Here is a 15,820-nt window from a genome sequence, read left to right on the forward strand (position 1 = left end):
AGTTTCATTTAGAAGTTAAATTTACATCGTCTGGTATTTCATGAGAGTGTCTCTATCGAGCTTTTCCTCGTTCACTCAGTTCTTCTACAATTACGCTGGCTGAGTTTTCTATTAGTACTTTTGTGTACATGGACGTGATATCAAACATATGTTAAATGTGCTACTTCCTTTAAGTTGCGGTTGTCTGTGGGAATTTTACAGCTTGTGTGTGTGTGTGTGTGTGTGTGTGTGTGTGTGTGTGTGTGTGTGTGTGTCCTCCTCTAAGTAACTCATATGGATGATTATTTTTGAGATTGACCATTATCTTGGAGTTTTTGGTTTTTCTCTATATGGCTAATCTTGCGATAATCTTGCATGCTTTGCAGTTTTTCTTTCTTCCTTATTACTAGAAGGTGAATGAGGATAATGAGACGAGTTTTGATAGCGAAGTAATAAGAAACATTATTGTGTACTTGGGGACGGATGTAAGAGTTATCAGGGATTGTTGAAGATGTAACAGGCATATGAAGGCAAAGCACTTGGCATACAGCAGAATGAAATTGAGAGACCGATAATACCAAAATATAACAGGACGATGTAGTGCAGAGGTGGGAACAATGAGTTTCTATTCAAAAGGGATAGGTTTCGCATCGTCCTGCAGGTTTTCCAATATCATTTCCGGGGAGTGTTAGGATGCCTCTTCCGAGATGGCCATTACCAAAGTCTTGGGCCTCACTTATCCACCTGAACTGGAGATTCCCTCTTTCTTATCACATCATCCTACACTCGATCTTATACTGAAAACTTTTTGTAATCATAGTAAAAGAGATGTTTTCAAAACTGAGAATTGATTAAAATGTATTTCTCTTCTGTCGAGTGGTTTGTGTTTTTGATCTAGTAATTTTTTTTCATCCTCAGTGTGAAGAGAATGGAAATATAACGTTAGGATCCTGTCTATGTCCTCCATAAAATATTCTTCTAATATACTTTTCTGAAGAACACTGTGAATTGCATACTAACCAATGAGAGTCAGGAGTAACGCGATGACCCGACACTGATGTTCTGGGCGAGGTCCTGTTAATAGAGTAGTTGGTTTGCCGTTGAGTTTCACCTTTCTGTAGAGAAGTGTAGAGTGTTGTGTATGCGTGTGGTATGAACAATTGCAGCATCAAATAGTGAAGATGACCTTTTTCTCATCCACTAAGACTTGAAGCGGCTACATCTTGCCCCTAGAGCCACATAACTAGTTGAGTCAGAGGCCGTAATTGCTGGATCGCTTTTTCATAACAAAAAATAAACACTGCAGTAGTGCGGAATGAAGCGGAGAAGTGAGTTTCAGGTGATGACTAAATCGGCCACCATAATAAGGTACTGGATGAGAAAATATGTATGTATGTCCAGACTAATCAAGCAGCTTTGCACTTTGTTTGGGATCCGGGAATCACGAAAACACTTATTCACTCTCAGAAGGAACCCATTTATTGTAACACTAGTAATACTGTATACACAAACTCTACACAAAAACACCGTACATTGTTTCTGAAGAGTTGGATGTTTCTGCATTACGAATGCAGTGAGAGCTTTACACATTAACCTGATGATTACTGACTAAAATAATTTAAATAATAAACATAAATAATATTTCTAGAAAGTTGTAATTACAACTAATAATTTTTATACATTTTGACGAATAATAACTTATACTGAAAACACTTTTATACTTCCGTTAGACAATATCTTACTAAAATTTCAAATTTTTCACTTAATTATCGAAATGAAGTACATTCTAATGTATGACAAAAGTTGCATGTACTGAAACTTAAGTATACCTTCAATTTAGATATCGAATAATATTTGAGAAAAAGAATTAGAATGGAGGTAAAGAGATCAATGTTCTTATAAGAAATACATCCATTGTATGGTTGTAGGAAAGCATGTTATTTCGTAAATACAGAAATAAAATCTTAAAGGAAAGACGATTTTCGACAGTAAATACTTTAAAAATGTTGTAATGGGCAACATCTGAAATCCGTCAAAATGTCATCTTCGTGCTTATTGCTTCACGGCAGAACTATAAGGTTTCTTTAGTCTTTAGCCGAAAGGTGCTACTTTTTGTGGCCGAGAAACCCGACAAAAGGTTGTAGAAACAGCCTTCACTCAATTGAATTATGTATTTCAGAAGTCTAATTCTGCGTTCGTGTCAAAACAGAGAAGGGTCTCCTGCTGTCTGAAAACTCTCACTGAATGTCTTCGCAACGACAACTTTGTCCGATAGAGGAAGTCACGATAGTTAGATCTAAAGCAAATTCGATGAAGTGAGTGGTCTTGCTAGATTTTTAAGGCAGCCATTGCTAACACAAGCGATATTATGACATAAACTGTACTTATCTGTGCAAAATGAAACGTCGCTTGCAACAAAACGGAAAATGGAGACGTTAGTAGTACCATATGTATCCAATTCAAGGTTTGCTGAAACAAAAAGGTTCTTGCGGTGATAATAAGAAGAGAACGTGATTCCAGGAGTGGGATGGGACTGCTAGCTGTCAGTTTACAGAAATATATATTGCGTCGATACCTTACAGTATCTCCGTAAACGCTAAAATTATAATAAAACCTTGCTAAAACCCGAAGGATATCTGCTTCTGTAGACATACAGTTTACTGTCAACTCAATTCGTACAATAGAAACGACCACTATTCTGTCTGCCTTTATCACCGTTGGGAAGCTTAGGGAATACACAAACATTCTGAGCAAAGCATTTGATTGAAGGATCATACAAAATCTCATAAAGTGGAGCTTTTCTATGTTAAATATTTTTATTAACAACAGCGCACATTTTCATAGAACGATTTTCAGATAGCCTTAGGGAATCCATAATATTCAGAAATAGCAGTACACTCGAGATATTTTATTGAGCCATACGTTAACAATGGATTTTATGAGGCATTCTTGACAACGAGGTAGCCAAAAGAAACATATCTACAACTCTTTTGGAGTCATTTTATTTCAGTACGTAATGTAATTCCCTCAAATCACGGTGAATGTGTCTAATCTTGACCTGCTCATGATCTGTTTATCTTTGAATCCTAAAGCAACAGATTGACGGCATAATAAGTGCAAACCTTAGTACGTTCTATGGAGACATCCTTCATAGTGTTTTGGCTAACGATCTAAGGGCTGGGAACATATTGTGCCCGTGGGTATAGATTTTTTTCCGGATAATGCTGCAGTCAGAATTATTGGAGTACAAACCTCTCCTATGAGGCCACGGAAATTGGTTTTTATTGCCACGTACTCTGAGTTCTTCTCAGAAGGAACTTTCAGGTCATTAGATACACTGGGACGATATCTGTAGATGATCGACCAACATATAGCACAACTTTTATTTAGTTTTTGTGGAGAAGCATGAAACCAGGCGTTTGCGAGGTTAGATAAGTAAATGATTCTGCAGAAAGAATAGTGTCAGGTATTTCTAACGATTATTCTGAAACTTAAAATAATTATCGAAAAACATTAGTGTACTATGATTTTGCGTGTCCGCCAATCGTCTTAGTCGAAACTGATATGCCAGAAAATGTGTGAGCAATGAATAAACGCAACCGAAAGACATCTTTACTCAGCACCAAAGAAACTTGTAAAACCTCAGAGATCCCTTCTTCCCTTTCCCTCCCCTCCCCCTCCCCCCCAAAAAAATCACCCACAGGCTGTGCGTTATATACATCAAATATGATGGAACATTGAAGAAATACTTTTTCACAGTTTACAGATCGTAGCTGTCCAAAGTAGTAACTAAGGCATTACATCCCTTCTGTGATATTAGGAAGAGCTCCGCTAACAGCAGCTAAAATTGTTGTAGCTGTTTATTAAAACACAACCGGTTTCGCGGCTTAAAGCCGCATCATCAGGTGCAAGAACGTTAAAAGATCATAACAAAATTTACTGTTTAGAGAATGTCGTAAACACCTTGGCGAGCGAAAGGTAAAGAATACTTGGGAGCGATAGTTACGCCTATGATCTTTTAACGTTGTTGCACCTGATGAAGCGGCTTAAAGTTCCAAAACCGGTTATGTTATAATAAACAACAATTTTACCAGCTGTTAGCGGAGTTCTTCCTAATATAAAAAATACACTAGCGTAACGAAAGTAACATGCTCTTTCTTCACCCGCCTTCTATGTAGGTATAAACTTAAGTATTTTTATTTATACTGAAAATGTCTTCACCCATGTCCTTCTGGTTAATATTGAACTCGCTGAGCGCTGTATTCTCATTGCAGCTGGTACTATAGAAAAATTATGTTGTACGACATAAAGTACGTCTCTTTCCATTTGAACCTTACGATGATGTCGGTCCTCAGAGGACATGACAGAAATCTTCTGCGATGTCTGCAACATTGCCATATTAACGTAGTAAAACGACAAAGTCCTGAAAGTGACAGCACAGCCCTGGTAGTAATGAGTCTACGGACAGTTCAGAAAGCCAGGTAAATATGCCCCTCTAAAATGTATTTGAGTTATAAAAACAGATAAATAACCAACGACTCTATGTTACCGATATATAGTTCACTTTGTGTCTGCACGGAATAGGTATTCAGACGTGGATAAGTTTGTGTAAGTCTATTTGTTTGGCAGTTGTTGAGTTAAAATGAAATAACGGGGTAAAATTTACGTACATGATTACATTACAGAATGATATGCCCTAGATGTTTCTGTTTCCAACCTGCAAATGGTTTGGAGTGAAGGACCGCGTTGAGAAGGATAACACACAAAGCTAATTCACACGTGTCTTACGACAAAATCTGTCGTACTATTCTTAGCGCTCCCTACTAGGTTCATAGTTTGAGGATCTATTCATCAACTTCACAGAGAAGTGAAACAACATGACAGGGATAATTTCTCTTCAGTAAGCTCATCATTAATACTTGTGATTATAAACTTTTTTGTTGTAAATATAGAATAATAGAGTCATGTGTAAGCACTGTTCGCGGCAGACAGTTTCTTCTGTTTGACCTATGTATATTGTTTCTCGCTAAAGTAGTGCTTAATTTTCGTAAGTGATGTATTTTTTAGTATTACCACTTTCTGTGATGGAACTTGCATCTTTGGTATTATATTCACCTCCGTCCAAAAATTACTACAATATCATTATTTTCGCTCCAAGTGCACATTATAAAGTGTTTATTCTGAAGTTAGTCCTTTTTGGAAGTAAGCAGTGAGAGTTGGACGCAAATAATCGTGAAAAGTAGCTGCTAATGACCTGTTTGTGAGGGAGGGTGGAGTGATAAGAAAGGAGCCAGTACACACTGATGAATTAAAAATAAAAATTATTAATACTGATGTTAATAAAATGAAAGTTCTCCTCACATCTGTAGGTTACGATGGTAAGCTGTTACAGCTCATTAGCGATTTGGTTGAGCATTACCGATGACTACCATTATTTTTACGCAAGCGGGCGGACGTATCATGGGTTTACATGCAAGCAATGACATTCGGCTGAGAGAGGCTGATCCGAGGCTTATGAAAGATTTTACTTTCGCAACTAAATGTAACTAACAAAAGAAGTCAATATTCGAACATTCGTGTATGGACTTTGCCATTAGTATCACACTAAAGGTGTCGCACGCCGTTTTATGCTACGGAAAAATTATTTTGTAAGAGATTGGGTACGTCATTTTCCGTCTGTCGCTCATCTGTAGCAGAAAAATGTAGGTTCTCAGAAGACATCAGAGAAATCTTGTGTGACGTCTACAAAGCTACGTTTGGATAAAGTTCAGATGGTTCAAATGGCTCTGAGCACTATGCGACTTTACTTCTGAGGTCACCAGTCGCCTAGAACTTAGAACTAATTAAACCTAACTAACCTAAAGACATCACACACATCCATGCCCGAGGCAGGATTCGAACCTGTGACCGTAGCGGTCGCTCGGCTCCAGACTGTAGCGCCCAGAACCGCACGACCACTCCGGCCGGCTTGGATAAAGTACGTAACAAGTTAAGTATTACGGTGGTAAAGCGACGAAGTCCTGACTTGAATTCTGTGAACGCCATTTACTGCCACTTCTTCTGATATTTATAAAATAAATCGCTAGAGGGCATCCTTGTTACAGTTTTCGTTCAACCACTTCTGCATCTGACACTTGACGCATTCAAATAGGGATGTTTTCGAAATATCGGGGAAGGAAAATGAGAACATTAAGCCGACTGATAATCACAGAGACATGATAGTCGTTATTTTCGCGAAGAAAGCTAAAAGATCAGAATACATAATTTTTTACACATTACTATGCTGCGCTGTCCAAATGAAAGTGTTCCTATCCGACGCCGAGATCTATGCAGACACGTCGAGATGTTTCAACAAACGTGGTGTCTTGGGTAATGACATGCTGTGAGAAATTTTATGTTAGGCTAGCCACTGAGAGACCGAATTTTGGCTTTGGTTTTCATTGGAAAGCTGTGATCCATTAACCGTTGTTGCTTCACTCTGCGTTTTTCTCATCAAATTGAATAGTAACACTTAAGGAATAATACACACATTCCTAGCCATGCCGCTGAGAAGTAAGTTACCTGCTTCGAAAGGGTATTAGAACGTTAATGCATCGCGCGTCTTGGAATTATTAGAAACCTCTGGAAAGCAGATGTGGGGATTTGCCTACGGAGAAACGTGACGGTGAGCACGTTAGATAATGAGTGAAGATCTCGAATACATTGTATGTATTTAAGAAAGGGCGTTTGCGCGTGAAGTACCCCTCTAGTTAGTGCGACAAGACGCGTTCTTCTCGTGGATGGTCGAGCGGCTCTCGGACACGCTCGGTTGGCAGTGGGGCGAGTACCGTCAGAAGCGCCGTAGCGTCACACGCGACGACCTCGCAGCGCGCGCTGCAGGGACTGCGGTCAGCAGAGACGGATGGGGCGCCGGCGCCGGCGCGGCGTCACTTGCAGACGGTGACCCACTCCTCGACGGTGCAGTTCTGGCAGGCCACGCGGCAGCACCAGTGGAAGCGGCACTGGCAGCGGTCGACGCGCCGCTGCCGGAAGACGTCGTAGCCGCGCCCGCAGCACAGCGAGGCGCAGCTGTCGGTGCCCGGCGAGGTGCGGTTGCAGCGCCGGCCCGCCGTGCCCGGGAAGTCGACCGAAGGGTCGCGCTCGCAGAAGGTGGGCGACCGCTGGTAGTAGAGCAGGTCGCGCGACAGCTCGCCCAGCGCCGGGAACTTGCGCCGCCTCCGCCGACGCTTCCGCCGCCCCCGCGACCTGCCGCCCCCGCCGCCGCGACCACCAGCCGCCCCCGGCTTCGCCTCGTCGCTCCGCTCACCGGACGACGGCCGCCTCGTGTTGTCTTCGGCGATCGTCAGAGGAGAACTGTTGTGGAAAGCAATCAGTTAGGAGGTTTCGATACACCGTCTCATCTTCAGACACTTAATGGAGCTTTTCAATCTCAAACATCTCTGATGTAGGCATGCGGAATAATCGGGTCTACTGCCGGATGTTTGTGTCGCTCTGGCACAATACTTCGGCCACGTAACTAGTTGCCTTCATCAGGTGCTACCTCAGACTGCCGTGTTGACATGAAATGGCTGGGTCTATACCAATGACGTGTTTGAAGAACCGGCGTCCTTGAAAACGGTCTGTCTTACGAAATGTTCCTTGGTGGTGCGGATTCGGGTGTTACACGGTATTGGCTAGGGGTCGGTTTTCCCCTGGGTGGATGATGTTAGTGGAGGCGGCGGCGATGATGATGTAGTTTTATGTCTGCGTATGAATACGTATGCCGGCCGCGGTGGTCTCGCGGTTCTAGGCGCGCAGTCCGGAACCGTGCGATTGCTACGGTCGCAGGTTCGAATCCTGCCTCGGGCATGGATGTGTGTGATGTCCTTAGGTTAGTTAGGTTTAAGTAGTTCTAAGTTCTAGGGGACTAATGACCGCAGCAGTTGAGTCCCATAGTGCTCAGAGCCATTTGAGCCATGAATACGTATGACTATCACCTGAATTGGCGATGGATGGTAGTGATTGTTGCTCTCTGGTCAGGGTTTTCATTCCTTCCCAGAAAGTTGATGAGATAGTGTGGTGATGCGTTGGATGATTCATAGAATTTTAATGATTTCTGCTTTATGAGATGATAGAATGAGGGCTGTCCTAACATTGCTCTTATCTCATCATTGCTCGAGAACCACGGAGCGTCCGCAACGATTTGGAAGGCTTTGTTTTGGATGATTTCCAACTGTTTGAGATTGGTGTCTGCTGCCATGATCCACTCTTCTGATCTGTAGAGTATGGCTGGCAGGATGATGCCAGGCAGAGCCCTTGTTTCAAGCCTCTCTGATGTGATGGGCGAATCTTAGATTTTTGTCCAGTATTTATGCCCAGAGGGCGCTGGGTGCTCTCTTTGCCGTCCACGCCCGCCTGGCGCTGCTTGTAATATGTTGTCTCTTCCCCGGTGCTCCCTCGGACGTCCGCGCCCGACTTGGGTGCCATCTGTGGCAGCTCTCTGAGGCCTGTCCTGTGTCGGGCGTTCCGTTCGCGGCCCGCGCCCGCCAGGTGCTGCTCCTGATGTTTTGGCCCCTCCCTACTGCTCCCACGGACGTCCGCGCCCGGCTCGTCCACCATCTGTGGTCGTGGCAGCTGTCTGGGGCAGGACCCGCGTTTGGCGTACCGTTCGTGGTCAGCGCCCGCTTGGCGCTTCTCCTGAGGTGTTGGCACTTCCCTGGTGGTCCGGCGGACGTCTTCGCCCGCCTAGTCCACCAAATACTGGACAAGATCCTCCAACACGGCAGTTTCAGATAGCACCTGAAGAAGGCAACGAGTTACGTGGCGGAAACATTGTGCCAGAGTGACACAAACATCCGGCAGTAGACCCGATTATTCCACACGTCAAGATCTAGCCGGAAAAGCCTGAAGAGTTACATCTATAATGTATATATGAAGACTGATGTGAAGAAAGAAAATTTGTGCCAAGACCATGATTCGAACCCAGGTAGGTTTTTTAAACTAAAATACAGAACGGAGTTACGTTTGAACATTTTATTTCGGTTGTTCCAAAGCGATACACGTACCTTTGTGAACTTATCATTTTTGAGAACGCATGCTGTTACAGCGTGATTACCTGTAAATACCACTTTAATGCAATAAATGATCAAAATGATGTCCGTCAACCTCAATACATTTGGCAACACCTGTAACGACATTCCTCTCAACAGCTAGTAGTTCGCCTTTCGTAATGTTTGCACATGCATTAACAATGCACTGACACATGTTGTCAGGCGTTGTCAGTGGATCACAGTAGCAAATATCCTTCAACTTTCCTCACAGAAAGAAATCCGAGAACGTCAGATCCGGTAAACGTGGGGGCCATGGTATGGTGCTTCGACGACCAATCCATCTGTCATGAAATATGCTATTCAATACCGCTTCAACCTCACTCGAGCTATGTGCTGGACATCCATCATGTTGGAAGTACATCACCATTCTGTCATGCAGTGAAACATCTTGTAGTAACATCGGTAGAACATTACGTAGGAAATCAGCATACATTGCACCATTTAGATTGCCATCGATAAAATAGGCCCCATTTATCCTTCCTCCCATAATGCTGCACCATACATTAACCCCCCAAGGCCACTGATGTTCCACTTCTCGCAGCCATTGTTGATTTTCCGTTGCCCAGTACTGCATGTTTTGCCTGTTTACGATACCGCTGTTGGTGAATGACGCTTCGTCGTTAAATAGAACGCGTGCAAAATATCTGTCACTGTCCCGTAAATTCTCTCGTGCCCAGCGGCAGAACTGTACACGACGTTCAAAGTCGTCTTTATGCAATTCCTGTTGCATAGAAATATGGTACGGGTGCAGTCGATGTTGATATAGAATTATCAACACGACGTTTTTGAGAGTCCCCGTTCTCGCTCAATTTGTCTGCTACTGATATGCGGATTAGCCGCGACAGCATCTAAAACACCTACTTGGGCATCATCATTTGTTGCAGGTCGTGGTTGACGTTTCATATGTGGCTGAACACTTCCTGTTTCCTTAAATAACGTAACTATCTGGAGAACGGTCCGGACACTTGGATGATGTCGTCCAGGATACCGAGCAGCATACATAGCACACGCCCGTTGATCACAGTCGCCATACATCAACACGATATCGATCTTCTCCGCAATTGGTAAACGGTCAATTTTAACACGGGTTATGTATCACGAAGCAAATACCGTCCGCACCGGCGGAATGTTACGTGATACCACGTACTTACAGGTTTGTGACTATTACAGCGCCTATATCACAAAGCGAAAAATATTTTCCACCTAAAATGTTCATATTTCTTTACGTACTACACGAATATGTAATAAAAAGTGTGGGTTCCTATTTAAAAAGACGTAGTTGATATCCGTTTGAGCTAAGGCAGCGCCATCTAGCGGGCCAACCATAGCGCCATCTGGTTTCCTCCTTCAAGCTAGACAAGTTTCGTTCTTTGTGGTTTTTTCGTTTGACGCTTATTTCTTGAGATGTTTAGCCCGGTCACGATCAATGGACCACCCTGCATATGAAGACTGATGTGAAGAAAGAAAATTTGTACCAAGACCAGGTTTCGAACCCAGGTCTCGTGCTCACTAGATAGACACCCTAACCAATAAGCGATCTTGGCACATTGGCTTTGCACCGCTGCACAAACTTTCTGGCACGCCTCCCTAAAACTGTATCATCCAACGTCTGATGCTGTGTATCGTCGCTTTACCGAGATAGGATCCGTAGCGGCACAGACTGTTGACTGAGGAAAACACTTCATGGCAGTCGCTTCATAAAAATTTGTCGGGAAATAGACCGCGCCGCTCGAACTCTCAACACAACTGGCACTGCTAAGAGTATCCTACGACAATATATTTCCAGTAGGCAACGATCGACGGAGAAAGAAAAACAACAGAAAACGAATCGGAAGACGAATCGGTAGCTTTGAGAGCTGAAATAGTGAAGGCAGCAGAGAGTCAAATTGGCAGAAATACAAGCCCCAGAAGAAAACCTTGATAGCAAAATGCGGGAAATGAAGGAGGTAGGTATGAATACAGAAAAATAAAATGTACGATTGATGGACAGTCAAAAATGGCTAAGCAAGGATGCCAAGAGGACAAATGCATCGCTGTAGAAGCGTGCATAACTAGGGAAAAGATGGGTGCCACATATCGAAAAATTAGAGAGGCCTTTGGGGAAAAGGGAAACAGCTGTTTGAATATTAAGAATTCAGATGGGAAGTTAGAACTAAGCTAAGAAAACAAAGGTGGAAGCTGAAAATAGAAATGGCAATAGGTAGAAAACATTCGTTAACAACGAATCTATCTATCGCTATCGCTTGCCCCTTCGTCCCGCATTTTCCCCGGGGTTGCCGTGGTTATATCGGATTTGGCATGTTAATTGGAAGGGGTGGCCGGATGCCTTTCCTGCCACCACCCCGTATCCTCTGGGACAGAATCAGAGTACCCCATCTGTGTGCGTCTAGTGTAAATCATGGAAAAGTGCGGATGTGTTGCAAATGTCTGTGAGTCGTGTAACGGAGACGGGACGTGGGGACCATCCCGGCATTCATCTAGAGGGATGTGGATAAACCGCCTAAAAACCACATCCAGGCTGGTTGGCACACCAGCCCTCGTCGTTAATCCGGCAGGCGGATTCGATCCGGGGCTGGCCCGCCTTCCCGAGTCCAGGAAGCAGCGCATTAGCGCTCTCGGCTAACCCAGCCGGTCAAATTCATTAACAACGAATATAAAATTTAAATGTTAGTAAGCCTTTTCTTAAGGTATGTGCGTGTAGTGTAGCCTTGTAGGAAAGTGAAACGTAGACAACAAACAGTTGAGACAAGAAGAGGTTAGAAGCTTTTGAGGTGTGATGCTACAGCAGAATGCTTAAGCTCGGATGGGTAGATCGAAAAAATAACGACGACTTGGGAAAACCTTTATGTCACAACTGACTAAAAGAAGAGTCGATTGATAGAACACAACCTGACTCATCAAGAAATCGTCATTTTGATAATGGAGGGAATTACAGGACGCAAAAATTGTGGAAGGCCACAAAAGCTGGAACAGAGTAAGCAGGTTTCAATGGATGTTCGCTACAACAGTTACACAGAAAAGAAGAGGCTTTGCACAGGACGGAGAGATGCACAAACCAGTTCCTCCGGACTGAGGACCTCAACAACAAAAACAACCCCTTTAGGTACCACAGCAGAACAGTGCTCACAGTCTATTCGTTTTCCACCTAAAATTATAGCTACATTAACGGGGAGGATTGCCATTTACTAGAAGGACGTCCTCTGTTTTCATTCATATTTTATGTGCTACTTCCTAACATGTCTGCTAAAAATGGTTCAAGTCCAGAGCTGAAACGTTTTGCACAATTTCATCGTGCGAACCCGTGATCCATGAAGTGGTTTAGTCACCGGTCTGCCGTATTGTGTGTCAAGGTGCCAGTTTTCGTTGCTTTGCTGAAGGCTGTTTCCAGTTTAGCGTTGAATAACTCATTTCTAAACAGGTCTCTTTCAGGGCGACAAACTCACTCAAACATCAGTTTCAACCCCAAAAAGTTTAGGCGTTCCCCTGTTTATTCGACAGAAGGCATCTACCGATGGTTGGTTAGGATGGAAGTCTCGTGTATTAGATGTAAACGCACATGATTTCTTTAGTTCACTTCACGTTTTGCAGCAAGCGCGCCCAGCGGAGAAAGTAATGCAAACGCTATAGAATTAACTGCTCCTTCTTCAACAGCAGTGGAAGCGTGTGTCTGTATGTAGGATACCGGGTCACGTGAGAATGTGGGGAAGCGAGTGAAAAGACTAAGAGAGCAAAGAGACTTGCAGAAAACACAATGCGACACAATATATCAATCCACTGCAGGCTGTCACTGTTGAGTAGCACAGTGTGTGGTCGTGAGGGACAACGAGCTCAACTCGATAGAGCCAAGTGTGCTGTCTTCGCATACCTCAGAGTCGTCCCTTGATAGGGTAAGGTGACTTGACCATGCTCTGAATATGACACTGTCCATTAACTAATGGTGTCATACTACAGTGGCAGGACCACGTAGTATCTGATGCCTACAACATGTCACAGTGTAACTTAACGAATTATATATTTTTTCGACAGGGCAGAAAAATTTTGCACAGAGCATAAATTAATCATAGCTAACACTTGGCTCAAGAGTAATGAACAAAGGTTGTATACTGGAAGAAGCCTGGAGATACTAAAAGGTATCAGATAGATTATATAATGGCCAGACACAGATTTAGGAACCAGGTTTTAAATTGTAAGACATTTCCAGGGGCAGATGTGGACTGTGACCACAATCTATCGGTTATGAACTGTAGATTGAAACTGAAGAAACTGCAAAAAGATGGGAATTTAAGGATATAGCACCTGGATAACCTGACTAAATCAGAGGTTGTACAGAGTTGCAGGGACAGCATAAGGGAACGATTGACAAGAATGGGGGAAAGAAATATAATAGAAGAAGAATGGGTAGCTTTGAGGGATGAGATAGTGAAGGCAGCAGAGGATCAAGTAGGTTAAAAGACGAGGGATAGTAGAAATCCGTGGTTAACAGAAGAAGTATTGAATTTAACTGATGAAAGGAGAAAATATAAAAAAGCAATAAATGAAGCAGGCATTAAGGAATACAAACGTCTCAAGAATGAGATCGACAGGAGCAGGGAAAATGGCTAAGGAGGGATGGCTAGGGGGCAAATGTAAGGATTTAGAGGCTTATCTCACTAGGGGTAAGATAGACACTGCCTAAAGGAAAATAAAGAGACCTTTGGAGAAAAGAGAACCACTTGTATGAATATAAAGACCTCAGATGGAAACCCAGTTCTAAGCAAAGAAGGGAAAGCAGAAAGGTGGAAAGAGTATATAGAGGGTCTATACAAGGGCGATGTACTTCAGGACAATATTATGGTAATGGAAGAGGATGTAGATGAAGATGAAATGGGAGATATGATACTGCGTGAAGAGTTTGACAGGGCACTGAAAGACATAACTCGAAACAAGGCGCCGGGAGTAGACAACATTCCATTAGAAATACTGACAGCCTTGGGAGAGCCAGTCCTGACAAAACTCTTCCATCCGGTGAGCAAAATGTATGAGACAGGCGAAATACCCTGAGACTTCAAGAAGAATATAATAATTTCAATCCCAAAGAAAGCAGATGTTGACAGATGTGAAAATTACCAAACTATCAGTTTAATAAGTCACGGATACGAAATTATAATGCGAATTCTTTACAGACGAATGTAAATACTGGTAGAAGCCGACCTCGGGGAAGATCAGTTTGAATTCCGTAGAAATGTTGGAACACCTGAGGCAATACTGACCCTACGACTTATCTTAGATAATAGATTAAGGAAGGGCAAACCTACGTTTCTAGCATTTGTAGACTTAGAGAAAGCATTTGACAATGTTGACTGGAATACTCTCTTTCAAATTCTGAAGGTGGCAGGGGTAAAATACAGGGAGCGAAAGGCTATTTACAATTTTTACAGAAACCAGATGGCAGTTATGAGAGTCGAGGGACATGAAAGGGAAGCAGTGGTTGGGAAGAGAGTGAGACAGGGTTGTAGCCTCTCCCCGATGCTATTCAATCTGTATATTGAGCAAGCAGTAAAGGAAACAAAAGAAAAGTTCGGAGTAGGTATTAAAATCCATAGAGAAGAAATAGAAACCTTAAGGATCGCCGATGACACTGTAATTCTGTCAGAGACAGCAAAGGACTTGGAAGAGCTGTTGAACGGAATGGACAGTGTCTTGAAAGGAGGATATAAGATGAACATCAACAAAAGCAAAACGAGGAAAATGGTATGTAGTCGAATTAAATCGGGTGATGCTGAGGGAATTAGATTAGGAAATGAGACACTTAAAGCAGTAAAGGAGTTTTGGTATTTGGAGAGCAAAATAACTGATGATGGTCGAAGTAGAGAGGATATGAAATGTAGGCTGCCAATGGCAAGGAAAGCGTTTCTGAAGAAGAGAAATTTGTTAACATCGAGTATAGGTTTAAGTGTCAGGAAGTGGTTTCTGAAAGTATTTGTATGTTGTGTAGCCATGTATAGAAGTGAAACGTGGTCGAAAAATAGTTTGGACAAGAATAGAATAGAAGCTTTCGAAATGTGGTGCTACAGAAGAATGCTGATGATTAGATGAGTAAATCACATAACTAATGAGGAGGTATTGAATAGAATTAGGGAGAAGAGGAGTCTGTGGCACAACTTGACTAGATGAGGGGATCGGTTGGTAGGACATCTTCTGAGGCATCAATTTAGTATTGGAGGACAGCGTGGAGGGTAAACATCGTAGAGGGAGACCAAGAGATGAATACACTAAGCAGATTCAGAAGGATGTAGGCTGCAGTACGTACTGGGAGATGAAGGAGCTTGCATAGGATAGAGCAGCATGGAGAGCTGCTTCTAACCAGTCTCAGGACTGAAGACCACAACAACAAAAACAGAACAAAATTTTAGAGGGGACTTAGGACTGAAGACCACAACAACAACAGATGAAAATTTTAGAGGGGACTTGGCCTCTACTTTCTGTAATGACATCTTGAGAGAGGCAATACTTCTAAATTTTGCGTAAAGTCTTGACTCTCGCTGAGATATTTATGCCGTCTGATCAAAAGTACCCGGACACCACTATGTATTGCGGAATTGTCCACTATTGTCTCGAGAGGCGGACCTGCCGTTAGAAAAGCATGTGGCGAATATTGTGTTGTCAGCACAGCAGTAGTAACAGCAGAATAGGTCGGTAGGAAGAGCTCACCTGTGGAAGAACTCAACTACGCACATTTCAACCCTTCCAAAGCTGCCCGAGTCGCCTGGTGG

At 43.0% G+C, this 15,820-nt stretch overlaps 1 protein-coding gene across 1 annotated transcript in view; it reads right to left on the bottom strand.

Annotated features, from left to right (window-relative positions):
- Positions 1-1,443: 1,443 nt before the first annotated feature.
- Positions 1,444-15,820, bottom strand: part of LOC126335695 (protein Wnt-10b-like) — a 537,337-nt gene continuing 522,960 nt past the window's right edge. The window contains exon 6 of the mRNA XM_049999154.1: positions 1,444-7,332. Coding sequence (XP_049855111.1) covers positions 6,906-7,332 — 427 coding nt within the window. The 3' untranslated portion in view covers positions 1,444-6,905. The remainder of the gene's footprint in view (positions 7,333-15,820) is intronic.

The sequence above is a fragment of the Schistocerca gregaria genome, chromosome 2, assembly GCF_023897955.1.
Source record: "Schistocerca gregaria isolate iqSchGreg1 chromosome 2, iqSchGreg1.2, whole genome shotgun sequence".
Classification (NCBI taxonomy): domain Eukaryota; kingdom Metazoa; phylum Arthropoda; class Insecta; order Orthoptera; family Acrididae; genus Schistocerca; species Schistocerca gregaria.